We start from the raw sequence: 14,504 nt of genomic DNA, 5'->3' as shown, positions 1-14,504 counted from the left end.
AAATGTAAAACCAAAGTGTGTTCCAGGACATGATCTTATCCCAGATCTGATGCTTGCAAAGCCTTTTAGAATAGATGTGCATTGTGAGTGTGAGGTAGAATAATAAGTATAAAGCAAAAAGAATGAGGGCTGCAAGAGGGAAAAGGCTGTACACGTCTGCACACTATTATTAATGGCTCTAATCAACATTTTAAAGTTGTTAACAAAGAGGTCAAATGAATTCCTGAATTAGAAGGAACCATTGTGGATTTTAAAAAATAACATGAGACGTTCTGGGAACTCTTGGCTGATCAGATGTCATGAGCTCTGATGGAGTCTTTCTCTGGACTGTCTTTTGCAGTGGGAGAGACTTTGATGTTTGCGTCCTGATTTCATGAAGAAGTCCCTTGAACCTCACATAGCAGTACTGTGTGCCTTGCCCTTCTAACCTATGTTTCTAGATACAGCTGTCTAGTCTAGCTCCTCATCTGGCCCCCATGACTGTAATATCGGAGTGCCTCACAATCTTTAACGCTGTTTATGCTCCCAACACCCCTGTGAGGTAGGGTTGTGCTGTTATCCCTGTTTTGCAGGTGAGGAGCTGAGGCTCAGAGACACTAAGTGACTTGTCCAGGTTCGTAGGTCACTGAGGCAGCACCGGGAATTGAACCAGTCTCTCTCGAGTCCTGGGTTAAAGCCCTCTTCCTCTTACGACGCATGAGCAGTATCTCTCTAACTTTATCCCTGCTTCCTGCCAGGTTCAAGAGCTCCAGAGCCCACCTCGAGCCAGCCAAGTAGTAAAGGACTGCGTGAAGGCCTGTCTCAACTCAACCTATGAATACATCTTCAGCAATTGCCATGAACTGTATAGTCGCGAGTACCAGACAGATCCCGTGAGTAGGTGGATAGATGTGCAAAAATCAAGGCTGAGTGGCTTGAGATAATGTAGTAAATAATATCTGAAGATAAACCAGCACAGACTAAATTTTGTGGCCTGTGATCTTCTGAGTGCACATCAGCTGTAGCCAATTGATGAGCATTGATTGCAGTGAATGAAAGAGGATGATTGTTTTACTGTCACTAATTGCTTTAGAGATCATTTTCAAAAACCACAGATGTTTTATTCCATGATTGGAGCAGTTTATTGAAAGAGTAGATTTGATATAATGTTCATTCAGCAACAGCTAATTAGAACGCATAGTAAGCTAACAGAAGGAATATGGTTTAAATTACATGAGTCTTCAGGCACAGCGTTCTATCTTGTTTTACTGAATCTAGTTTACCTCTTGCGTATCGTGCATGGTGGTTGGTGCAACTCTACACTATAGCTACATCGATCCAAATTGTTCCATTTACCGTAATGTGCAGATGGCATGAAGAGATACATTGTTTGTCATTGTGGATAGATTAGTAAATATCCGTGATCCAATTAGAAGTGGTTAGAAATAGAAGTAGCTAGAAATAGTTTAGGCAAGAAAGCACCTCATGAGATGTCCAGAAACAAGTCCCTGGTCCCAATGCAGTAAACAAGAAAGAAATGGCCATTTTAATGCCAGAGTTACGCGAGGCTTGCCTTTTAGCAGCATAATCTGCATTTTATGATATTTTGTGTTAGATCAGGTAGCTTGTCAAGACAGAGCCATAATTATGGAACCTTCAGAAGAAAGTGGCAAAGGATGCAGCATGTGCAGTTCACAGGAAACCCTCAGAGGTTTATAATATAAATATAAGAAGTCATATTTGTTTAAATTCAGTATTCAGTTTCTCACGACTTCCTTTCCAGAACAAAAATCAGGACCTTCCTCCTGAGGAACAAGGCCCCAGCATCAAGAACCTGGATTTCTGGCCTAAACTCATCACTCTCATAGTTTCCATTATAGAAGAAGATAAAAATTCATATACCCCTGTCCTGAACCAGTAAGAATCCTCCATGTTCTTTATGGCTAATACTAGAAGTAAACTCTTTGTCTATTGTGTTTTATTTGTGAAACTGTCTTCTATCTTTTCTGTTATTTGTGTATTTATAGAGAATACTTATCTTGTCTGTCTGTCTTTCTGTCTTATTTGTCTGTCTATATAAATAATTCTTTTTGATTGGGATGGAAGAGTTTCAAAAGGTTCAGTTTTGATGGAGTTCGAACCCATACACCTTGGTTATTACAATCCTGAACTCAGTGAGACACCTGAAAATGGGGTGAGAGTTGTTTTTTCTTGTACAGTTTTCTGGGATGCACTTTTCTAACACACATACTTGGTCCTGTGGTGACAGCACTTTGTGCTGTGATTTAGGTGTGTCCATGTTCTATGCTGAACTGAGAAAGTTCAGTGGGTGGGGATGGCTTTGTTCAGGGCAAAAGGATCCACTTCTTCTCTTTGGGGAGGAAGATGTCAGATACTTTCCATTCAGATGTCTCCAGCAACCCACCATGTTTCCTGCAGACAAAGGGGCAGATTACACATTCGGGATTTTGCAGGTGCACCTGTTTAGTGTTAGCCTGTTGGCAATGTTGCACACTAATCCCAACAGTGACAAGAAACCTAGTTTTGTAAGGGGAAAAGAAAAATGGTATAAGAGGGATAAACATTTTGACATAATACGACAGAATTATAGTATGCAGCTACTTCTAGAGAACAGCCATGCAATAGCTAGTCTTGTAGATTAAAAACATAGTTACAGTAGCAGGAATATTTTCAATCTGTTTAATCTATAGCACAGAGTCCAGTTGGCACTTTCCAGATATCTGCCTTTTATCTTCACAGGATGAAGGAAATTTCTGTTGTGTTGAATCTTTCAGTAGATAGATTAGCTCAGAGCTGAATGAAAATGCCCCTTATTCTTAAACTATTAAAGCCTTATCTCTGTTTCCCCCATTCAGGTTTCCTCAGGAGCTCACTGTTGGGAAGGTCAGTGCTGAAGTCATGTGGAGCCTTTTTGCCCAGGATATGAAATATGCCATGGAAGGTAGGAGAATGTTGGGATTTCTCACTACTGTAGGCTCTTGCCCTGTGATTGCTAACTTTTTGTTCCTAGTCAATAGCATGTGAACAGCACTTAAGGAAAAGTCTGACATGGTGATCGTTTTGTATAACCGTCTCAAGTAGGTTTCCAGTGCACATCAGAAATGCTGTTTATATGCCAGTAGGAAGTGGAAAGCTGGACCGCACAGCATTTTAATCCCTAGAAAGCTTCAGTCATCAAAACCTCCAAACTGCAATCAAAAAAGTAAATGGAAACTGACAGTTAGCTTTCCCAAGCAAGTTGTACGCACTGCAGCAGGATTATCCTATTTCCTCTGCTTTTGACTGCTCACTTGATAACTTGCTGGACAGAGTTGCTTGGAGCGGAACTTGCAAACTAATTGTTTTTAAATTCCCATTAATTATCTGAAATATTTGCAATGGAAGCCACAGAAATGAAAACTGCGCCGTGGTGGTGTCCTAGTGTAGTGTGAGGTTCTGCAGTGAGCAGCAGAAGTTCTTGAGAGGTTTCCCACAACCAACCATCTGGGAAATCTCTGCTTGTGCTAAATTCTCTGTGAACACTACCTCCTCTACAGTAACTAACAGCACAAGATGCCCAGACTTCATCCAGGAGCCTGAGAAGAGTTTTCTCTCTCTCTCTCTCTGTGTATATGTATATATATATATAAAAAAAAATAGAACAGACTTCAGCCATCCTCACCTGGAATATGATGGAGCTACAGCTTGTAGTGTTTGCTGATCTCAGCACACTACGGTCCATCTTCACTCAAGCAGACTGGTGTTGAAATCTACTCTTGGTATTAATCCTTGGGACATACAGGAATAGGAAGGTTCTGTCATTCCGTCTCCCAAAACTCCAGCACAAGTCTCTCTCCCTCAGTGAGTTAAGTGATGCAAAGGCAGGCAGGCAGATTATCCTTTTCAAACCTCTCAATGTGAAGGCAGCTCAGTGTAAGAAACACCTAAGAGGCATTTGGTGGGCTCCTAGGAATCTGGTCTCCATTTTCAAATAGTCAAGGCAGACTCATCCATAGGAGTTGTATCATTTCCAGAAATGGGGGTTATGCATACAGAGGCCAGGTCACTCCCAGAGCAGAGTCCTCTTATTTCCAGCACTCCTTTTATTCTTAAAGTGTTAAGAGTTTACTGAATTTACCTTCTATAATATTTGGACCCAATCTTGCCAGATGTAGAGTGCATTCAACTTCCATTGCCCTATATCATCTGCATCTGATAATCCATGTATGCTGTATTTATTGTTCCAACACCTCCAGTTGTCACTATCAAAATGGCCCCCAAACCATTTGTTCTTTCTTTATCTGATTTCAGTGAGTTAGCATTAGTGGAACGGTGGACAGCCTGACAGAGGGAGGGGTTCGGGTTTTCCACACCATCAGCACAGCATAGGCAGAACCTGTGCAAGCTTTCCTGACCAGTATCCTTCAAGTGTCAAGGCTCATTTAACCTGCAGCCCCTTGGTTATCAATTGAAACCATAGGGGAAAAGATGCTGTTCCCTGGGTCACTGCTGCACCTGGCTTGTGTCTTTCCAGCCTGGAAGGGTGCTGCGAATGCCCACTTTATTTTCTGCTTTGTAGCCACATATAAATCTACTGTGGCAGACTAATGCATGGCCACTTTATGTTGTCTTGTCTCTGATAGTGTCTTCTCTCTCCACTGGTCCCTTCCTTGGCTCCTCTGTTTACATCCTTTCTCTGAGTGTTCTCATTGGCTCACATGCTTTGAGCCACTCTCTTGATGCTTGGTGATTCAGCTCCCTTCATCAAATCCCACATCTCTGCTTGTCTTTGGCATTTCTGTCTCTATGTCTTTCTACTGTCCATCAGTTACACTTACCATGGCCAGCACTGAGCTCCTTGTCGTCCTTCCCATTCCCCCATTCTGTCACTGCTAACCACAACATCCTTCTCCTCCTTTCACCGAAGTGCAGCACCTAACTGCCATTTTTGACTCCTCCCTTAGCCCTCAAGCCCATTAAGTGGAGCCTGCATGAATAAAAAATTTGTATCCGCATCCGAACTGTGTGCCTCAAAAACGGTCCATGGATATCCGCGGATTTGCAGAGCTCTACTGTTCAGGACGCAGGTGCTAACATCATCTTCCTTGCTGGTCATTCTGAGCATATCGTCCCCCTCTTTGAATCCCTCATTTGGTGTCTGTTTCCCCGTATCAAGCTTACACTTCTTGTCCTTACCTTCAAGGTCCTTCACAACTGCCCTGCCTTACTTGTCTGCTCTTCTCTCATGCTGCTACTAGCCTCATTCAGCCATTTGTCAGCTTCTCTCCCATCTCCACACCTTCTCCTATGTTGCCCCCTGCATGGTTTTCCCAGAACCTATCTGTACAACAACTACTCTCTTCTCCATCAAATCCCTCCTCAAGACTCACCATTGCTTTGATGCCTATAGAAGAAGTGCTCTAGCTCAACCATAAATTGTGGGCTGGATGCAAGGATTGCTGGGTGAGATGATGCAGGAAGTCAGACTTGATTGTCCCAGTAGTCCCTTCTGACCTTAAAATCTGTGGAGAAATCAGCTGATTAATGATGACTGGATTGGGGAGCAGACAGAGACAGCTGATGTTTAGCTATTCATGATAAAATTTAAAATGTTTTAACTGTAAATCAAATGCATATCTGATATATGTCTATAACATGTCTATGGTCTATATTTCTCTCCTAAGTCTATGATCATCGTAGATTGGAAGCTCTCAGAGATCCTAAGGGCCGAGCCACGTTCCCAACAACTCCTACCGCTTTTTTTCTCCACATTATTTTGAAATTCTGGTCCTTCCATTCCAACCTGATGGGTTACATTTCCCTGTCCCCTTTCCCCCACACACTGGTCACCTCCCACTTCGACTGCTGGAACCTCCCCCTCTCTGCCCTCCCATAATCATTCCTCTTCAGGACATCCAAAGTGAAGCTGCTAAAAATTTTATTTATTATTAAATTATTCTGTCTTTCGATCTGACTGAATCTCTCCATTGGATTGATAGTCAATCCAGTGGAGTCAATGCCATGCATAACTCTGCTTCCTGGTTCTTCTCTGAATACTTTGTCCCTCTTCAGTCCTTTCACTCTGCCAGTGACCCACTCCCTCTTGATGCATCTTCCATGCTGTCTCACAGGTGGAATGCCTTCCCAGTCACTTCTGGTACAAATCCTACCTACAGGCCCACTTCTTCTGCAAAGCCCACAATACAAACGCAGTAATGCCTCCTCAACCACAATATTATATTGGAGGAGGAGAGGATGAAATGATTATAATATTAAACAGCCTAGGCTCGCACACCCTCTGGGTTTTGGTAGTGCATCTGTTGTATTAACTTAGATGGAAGAAAGGGCCGAAAGTATTAACATAACCCAGTCACTGTCCAACGTTAAACAGTGTTAAGCAAGGTCTCGGGCTTGGCATACAGAGACCTCAGTCTGCTGAGTGCCATGGCTTAAACACCATTAGACATCCTCTTAACTTTTTATTAAAGATAAAGAAAAGAAGGAAAAACAGTTAAAACATTTGAAATGTGTAGAATCATAGAACTGGAAGGGACCTCCGGAGGTCATCTAGTCCAGTCCCCTGCACTCATGGACTCTAGTCCAGTCCCCTGCACTCATGGCGGGACTAAGTATTATCTAAACCATTCCTGACAGGTGTTTGTCTAACAGTGGTGAAACACTGGAATGTGTTACCTAGGGAGGTGGTAGAATCTCCTTCCTTAGAAGTTTTTAAGGTCAGGCTTGACAAAGCCCTGGCTGGGATGATTTAACTGGGGATTGATCCTGCTTTGAGCAGGGGGTTGGACTAGATGACATCCTGAGGTCCCTTCCAACCCTGATATTCTATGATTCTATGATAACCTGCTGTTAAAAAATATAGTATTAAGTAAGGCTTCCATTTTCACAGCATCCCTTTTTCCCTTTCCCTTTAGCTGGAGGGAGTTTTAGAAAGAAAAAACCCTTGTATGACCGTCTCCTTAGGTGGTATCCAAGATGGTGATAACTGTCTCTTTGGGGAAAAGAGAAGAAGTTAGTTAAGACAAGCTGGAGCTGCTGCTGTTAAAGTCCAATCCTGTTTCCTTCTGGTGGTGGTTGGGATTCAGCTGGTGCTGGTAGCGGGGGTGGTGTTGTCTGGGTCCCTCTGTCATTAGCTCGGGTCAAGTCAGGATGAGGGTGATAAAGGCCCGGGGTCCTAGGAAGCAGTGGGAGTGGCGGCCGTGATGATCAAGCTCGCACCTGTGGCCACTGTCTGTTCTTCCTCTCCCTTACCCCCAAGTCTCTTTCTTTAAAGACCCACAAAGGGAATGGTGTGTGGAATAGCCCATTCCCTCATTATTTTGTCCATGAATTAGACCTACTATCTGACATACCAGTTTTGGTTTATTAGTTTCCGGTTCCACATCTTCTGTTTTTATGAAGCATGATTTTAACATAGCCATTGAACCATATCGCTAGTCCTGTTTGTTTAGACTTAGTTTATCATCTCTCTCTGTACCATTTTCCATCAGTATTTGCCATTACAGGTTATTGTGACATATTATGAACTGTCCTATGCTTTTGATGATAGAGTTCACAATTAGAGTAAATTTGCTGATCCAGTTATCACAATGCATCCTAGCACCAATCTCAATATCTTCTCAATTGTAAGTTTCTCCGGTGAGAACTGGCTTGCAGTTGTGTCTTGTACACCCCCTGGCACAGTGGTGCAGGAAAATAACTGTAAGGGGTACACACATGCAGAGCCCCCCTTTTATAGGGTGGTCTTCGGTGTGGCCTGTGGTTGGTACAGGAGAAGTTAGTGGACTGAGAAGGATTTCATGGTGAGAAGCTAAAGGAAGGCTGAAGAACAACAGGAGGTAGTTCTGTATAATTGTACCTTGACCATGCATATGGTTCAGTAGGCCTGAAAACTTTGTAACATGTATTAGCCTTCTTCTGCATGTGGCTCTTTGAAAGATCCTGCCTTGTGGAGATTCTAGTTTTCTAAGTAAGCGTTACTCTGAATGCTCTTTAATTTGCCTTCTACAAGCCTACAACAACTGTAATCAAAACTGGCTTTAAACTAAATTCAATTATTATAGTTCTTGTTGCCTTTGTTTTAAACTCAAATGTTGAAATTAGCTCATAGCTTTCAATGAAAAATGCAAATTTAAGTAAAAAATGAACTTATGTAAAGAGCGAAGAGCAGACTTTATCAGTCTCGATCACTGGACTTGGCTCCCCTCTAGTCCAGTTGTTGCACAGCTGTACCCTGAGATTCTGAACTCCCGAGCATTGTCAGTATCTGCTGTAATCCTCATTCAGTCCTCTTGGTGTAATCCGTCTGTCCCAGGGCAGTGTGCATTCAATGCGATCGAGCAGGAGGGCCCATCTCTACGACAATAGCAAATGTATTCTGTGGAAGATAGATTTGTGTGTGTGTGTGTCCTTCCAAAGTACAAATACATGCTCTTAACTGTTTTCATGATGTTTTTCCTTGTGTGTCTGTTCCTAAGTTCTGGATAAAATGAGCTCACTCAACTCACCAAGTGGTAAGTTCCTGCCTTTCAGTAGAGTTTGTAGCTGTGAGTAGGTAAAGAGATTTTCCTCCCCTACCAAAAGCATCCTTGATACAGTCGACAGAGCTGTAGCATATTAAGCTCTAACGCTAACTGAACCTGATCTGCCAAGAGGGTTCGGCAAATTAATTGATGCTGTGGGAGCTGGAGACGACTGCTGTTCAAGAGATTTTTTTTGCCAACTAACTTCAAATGTTGGTTGGTAGCGATGTCTCACATGCCAAATAATTCTAGGAGGAATCCCCCAGTCGGGGCCCATGAATCCGCTAAAAGTAGGTGAGATCCACTGAGGAAGAACTTTAATTTCTGCTGCCTTTCTGAGAGCACCTAGAAGCTCCAGCTCCTGCACAATGCTGCTGCCTCCTGTATCCTAAGTGATACAGGTTGCCATGATGACCCTGGATCCCCTTTGCTCAGCACTGGCTTTGCCTTTGCTGCCAGCTGTAATGCCAAGTGATGGTTTTAGTGGAGAAATAGTCTCGGACGTGACTACTGGGAACTGTCTCTGTCCCACCTTCCATCTTGATAATCAAAGTCAACAGGGATGTTTCTGCTGCTGTTTCCTAGGATGAAGCTTTCTAGAAGGAACAGCAGAGTGTTCTGACTTGGAGTCTCACCGGTGGCATTCGTTTTTCTTTGTCAGTGAACCAGAGTCAGGGTTTGGCCTGAATATCTGTCTGTCATAGATACATTATGTGGCCCCCATTACGGTAGAATCGAAGTGCTGCGCAGCCTTTGACATAGTTATCCTCATAACATCCCTGTGAAACAGGGACGTTCTTTTTATCTCTTCTTTATGGATGGAGAACTGAGGCACAGGGACATAAAGTGGCTTGTCCAAGGTGTCATATGCAGCCCATGGCAGAGCAGGTCTTCCAAATCCTGGGCTAGGATGATACCCCTAGAGCATCGTTCCTTGAACCACAGGGTAAGGCAGATCAATATGTTATAGGACAAAAAGGAGAGTAAGGGATGCTCTGGCGAAAGGTTGCTGCAGTTAAGCCCTTGAAGGGTAAGGAGGTAGGCAAGTTAAAGGGGAAATTATTAAAATATGATGTGTTAAATGAGGTTGATTTTTTAAAATAGCAAATTAAAAAGGAATGTGGACACAGGATGGGCATTAGAGCCCCGTGTCTGAGAATGAGGACAGGAATCTCACTCTCCAGACGGTGCCTGCTGTGAGCTTAAATGATGAGTTCAGTAAAATCCAGGTAAGTAATATGTTTGACAGGTGGCTCTGCTGGTGAGTCTGAGGAGCTGTATCCGTGACCTTCCCTCCACACCCCAGGCTGCAATAAAGATGATGTGTTGTAGAGGCTCTGATGTACACTGCTAAGGGGTGCTATGAAGCACACTAAGGTAGATTTATGGAAGGATTTATAAAGAAATGTGACACATTATAACTTAATGTAATGTAGACATGGATGTGGGGTGAGAATTATCCTTCCCTTACAATCCTCACTCATTGTCTAGGGGTGGGCACCTACTCAGGATCAGTAAAGAGTGAATTCACCTTGAAATTAAAAGAAGAAATCTTGTGCACACAGAACAGTGTGGGGAAAATGTGAATGGTAAATATTGAGTGTAAAAGGAATGCATCCAGGAGCTCTTTACTCTGTTAGTGAACAGGATCTTTTGGTAGGAAGCAAGAGAGTGCCTACAGGAGATGCATAGCTTTAGAAATCCCAGGCGTTTTTTCTTCTGTTTTCCACCATCCAATCTAAATTATTATGAGGAGGACATACCAGTTTCTAGTGACTTAAGATCTAGGAAATACCAGGTTGAAACTAGTCCTTGGGATTTCAAGCCCTTAAGACTTGTCAGTCATGGCGCCTGGTGGGCCTTTATGTAGGGGACATGAGCTGTTTCATTTTTGAAGAGACACTGTGAACTCAGTATGTCCTCAAAACAGCACAAGTGAACAAAAGAGCTAACCGGAGAGAGGTGAAATGACTGGTTTCTCTAATTGTCCAGAGCATTGTTGAGAAACACTAGTTCATGTAGGCAGTGAACTCAAGGGTGAAATGGTCAGTCAGGAAGTAAATTTGCCGGCAGTATAAGTGCTCTCGGGTTTGGAAAGATGCTAGCTCTGAACACAAGCCTCTCCCGAAGTTTTCTTTTCTAGCTGTGTCTGTACAGCTTTCCACAAACGCCTGGTGTGCAAGTAAATGGCAGTGTTGTTTGTATGTCATACCTATGTAAAGGAGACCAGAATTCAGGAAACCCACAGCAAGCTAGGCACCGATCTTGGAGAAGTATGTCTGACAAAGCTCTTTAGCAGCATTCTCTCCGTGGCTGTTTCACAGACTGCTAGAGATGTCGTCTTGTCTGAAAAACAACATGATTTGGGTTCACACAGAAAAGATGTTGGGGAGGGGGATATAAGGTGGCAGCTCTGAGTGGTGAGAGTTGGCTGGTTGCACGATTAACCTGCTTAACAGCTGACCTGTGGCAAACAGTTGCCGCTCAACATGGATCATTAGAGGTCCCTCAGTCACACAGAGGGCAGCTTCATGATCCAGAGAGTAGAGACTCCAAGCAAAGGGGAATGCAGCTCTGTTTTCTACCAATAAGGCAGTTGACTGTGACAGTAATAGAGAAGCTGCCAGCCATGAGGTATGGTGCTTGTTCAGTTCTGGGCCACCTCAGAGCTAGAAAGATGTTGGTAAGTTGGAGGGAACTTGGATAAGAACAGGATGAAGGGACTGACAGATCTGAAAGAATTAAATATGTATAGGGTGATCAAACTACTACTAAGGGGGAAGAGATTCAATAACTGTGCACAAGCATTTGAGTTATGGAAACACCAGAGAGAGGGGGATATAGTTCAGGGTCTCTCTAAGATTTTTATCTTTTGATATAATGGAATTAAATTGACTAAAGAAAGTATAGGTTATATATCAAGAAAAAAACAAACGGCGAGATGTATTAGACTGTGGAATCGTCTGTGTCAAGAATGTGATTAGACAAAGCACTGGAGAACATGCTGCAAAGAAGCAATCCCATGTGAGCTCTCATGGTGGACTGGATGACCCTAAGAGCTCGTTTTCAGCTGTAACATCTACAGTATGATTGTATTCCCAGGGGAAATAAGAGACCTTTGTAGAACTCTTCTCTGTTCTTGTGGTTTGCTGAGGATGAAACACAGCAGTTGTCAGAAAATATTCATGCACTTTTCCATTAGTCCTGCTGCTAAGCTCTTTCATGTCTGGTAGCTACAGCGCATAAGTCCACTAAGATCTCCAACTCCTACATGTTTCCTACTTAACACGTTTCAGAAGAAGCGAAGGGTATATGCTAATGGGCTGGAGCACAGGTTGCTTTAAATAAAAGGTACAAGAGCACAATTCTGTCTGAAAAAGGAAATCGCGGGCATGCTGCCAGCATAGCTCTGTGCTGCGGGCTGTCTCTTATCGTCAGTAACTTCTGAAATCCTTCCCTTTATCAAACGGGGAGAGGTGACCAAAACCTGTAGCCAGTCTCTGGAAGGGGAGAGCAGCTGGTCATGATGGAGGTAGCTGCTAAGGGGCAAGAGGTTTTTGGTTTCAACGGATTTCTTTGATCTCCATCATGTTTGTTTCTTCCTGTGGTTCACTTTTGTCTCTCCTCTGTCACAAGCCCCACCTGTCTTTCGCATTCGCAAAGTCCTCTTTTATGGTGGTAAGTTTTCATCATCTTTTTATTTTTTAGTTCCCTTAGTTTTCTTAAGTCAGTGTCACCCTCTCTCCCTCTTGCTGCAGATTGTGTTAGAGGTCAGTCCCCAGGATTATGCTTCTGCTGATGTCATGCATCTTCCTGCTCTGCATTTTAGTAGCATTTTATCCTAGACCAAACAAAAATATTTTTGGAAAAGACTTGGATCCGTGACTCTGCTAATTTTAGTTTCTCTGCCTTTAGTGCATTCTCTTGTCTGGCTTATTTTGGGCAAATAGATTTGGCTTTATCCTTCCTGATTCTGCCTCCAGAGAGCCCTTCTATAGGAGTCACAGTAGTTGGGAGCAGGGGATAGCTGTAGAATTCACAATGTTCCAGAGTTTGTGTGTAAACACCCCAGCCCTTCTAGTCACCCCTGCATTCCCCTCTACCCGCACGCCAACCCAGTGACGCCTGCATTCCCCTCCATTCTTCTGCTTTGTAATTTAGGATAAAATAGTCCTTAAATAGTGCAGTTAGGGAAATTTTAGACTTGTAAGTGTTAGTTCTTTTTCGAGTATTGGTGCCTATGTGTATTCCACACCTGGGTTCCGGTGCACACCCTGCGCCTGAGTCTAGAGATTGTAACGGGTAGTGTCCGTTGGCCCGTACATGCGCAGTAGATCTCCTTGTGCTCCCAAGCGAGGGTACAAGCCGCAGTGCAGGTCAACGCTCTCTCAGTTCCTTCTAATGCCACATGGTCTGAGTCAGAATCCAGTGTCCTCTCTTTCAGAAAACCTGTAAATAAGATTGTAATTAGCTATTCTTTGTTAATTTTAGTGTGGTTAGTGTAGATTGTTTCCCCAGACCGGGAACTCCCTCCCCACAATCAGGGACTATGCCAGACTCTTGAGCTTCAAAAACTGCCCTAGATCCTTCTCCGTCAGCAACAAACCAACACTGCTTCTACTGTCTGGGTGAGGGGGGGACGTTTCAGTGAAGTGCAGCATTTGTTGGCTGTTTCCGCTAAGATCGTGAGTTTGACCTTAGAAAACTCTTACTGGAGAAGGCTATGAAGCCCTCTCGGATCCAGGCCGGGGAGACACCCCCCCCCCGGCCCTCCCCGGAACATTGGCCTCACCAAACGAGCAGCACCCCTACAAGCACGTGCTTAGAAGTGGAGCCCCCAGGTTCTAAGCCTCATCCAGGCCTTTCTGCCAGTCACTAAACCCACACCACTATGGGATCTGAACCTTGTGCTGTCAAAGCTCACTAGACTTTGGTTTGAATCCTTAACATCATGTTCCGTGTCCCACCTGTCCATGAAGGTGGCATTTCTAGTGGACATCACTTCAGCCAGGAGGGTCAGCAAACTGGGAGCCTTCATGGTGGACCTACCCACCCACCCCCCATTTAGAGTATTTCAAAAGGACAAGCTGCTGCTAGAGATGCAGCAGTTGGATCTGAAGTACTGCATGCATCTTTGTTGCTGGCTTCCTCACCCCCACCTCCGATCTGATAACTGTTTGTCAATCTCCCACGTGTAGAATACACATAGGAACCAGCACTCAAAGAAGTTGAGTTACTTCTTTGTAGGTACTTACTATAACTGGAGGTTACTTACTATAACTGGAGGCTCTTTGAGATGTGAGGCCCCATCTGTATTCTGCTACCTGCCCTCCATCCCCTCTGCTGCGGATCTGATTAGATTTGCGGTTAGAAGAGGAACTGAGAGGGTGTCGACCCGCACTGCTTCTTATACCCTCACCCAGGAGCACGAGGAGATTCACTGCGCACATGTGGGCCAGCAGACACTGCTTGCTAAAATCTCCAGACTCAGGTGCATGGTGTGCCTGTGTACCCACATGTGGAATACAGAAAGGGGCTGCACATCCCGAAGAACCTCCAGTTACAGTAAGTAACCTCCACTTAAAATGTGTGTGTTGGCTGTTTTTGTCAAATTTCTACTGCTCTGGGATCACCAGGGGCCTGGCCTGAGACATTGTATCCCTTGAGATCACAGGCTTTAAGAGGTGTTCCTCTTGCCCTGTTGCGCTCCCTGTTTTGGTTGAGTTTGAGGAGGGGTCTGAGCCAAGATGCGACATCCCAAGTCACTTGTAAAAGTGCCCAGTAGGAAAAGGCAAAATGGCTTAGGATCCGTATTCTTCCCGTGGAACCTAACATAGTCAGGTCAGTCCTATTTGTGGGGATGCCCCTTGGAACTGTCTGGCAGACCCCCATAACCCCTCTGAAGGATCTGCTGGAAGAGATGTTGCATTACTCAGACCCATCTAGCATTTCCAATATTCTCCCCAGAACTGTCATCTCTTCAGT

General features: G+C 44.0%; 1 protein-coding gene across 10 annotated transcripts in view; it reads left to right on the top strand.

Annotated features, from left to right (window-relative positions):
* The window catches only part of UNC13B (unc-13 homolog B), a 397,323-nt gene that overhangs the window by 308,396 nt on the left and 74,423 nt on the right, over nt 1–14,504 (top strand). For all 10 annotated transcript variants that reach the window (XM_043546786.1, XM_043546787.1, XM_043546788.1 and 7 more), the window contains 3 exons: nt 738–872; nt 1,763–1,896; nt 2,856–2,941. In XM_043546786.1, the coding sequence (XP_043402721.1) occupies nt 738–872; nt 1,763–1,896; nt 2,856–2,941 (355 nt within the window). The remainder of the gene's footprint in view (nt 1–737; nt 873–1,762; nt 1,897–2,855; nt 2,942–14,504) is intronic.

This window comes from Chelonia mydas, chromosome 5 (assembly GCF_015237465.2).
Source record: "Chelonia mydas isolate rCheMyd1 chromosome 5, rCheMyd1.pri.v2, whole genome shotgun sequence".
NCBI classification, from domain to species: Eukaryota; Metazoa; Chordata; order Testudines; family Cheloniidae; genus Chelonia; species Chelonia mydas.
Note: the sequence above shows the minus strand (reverse complement) of the source record. Positions and strands in the feature narration are given on the sequence as shown.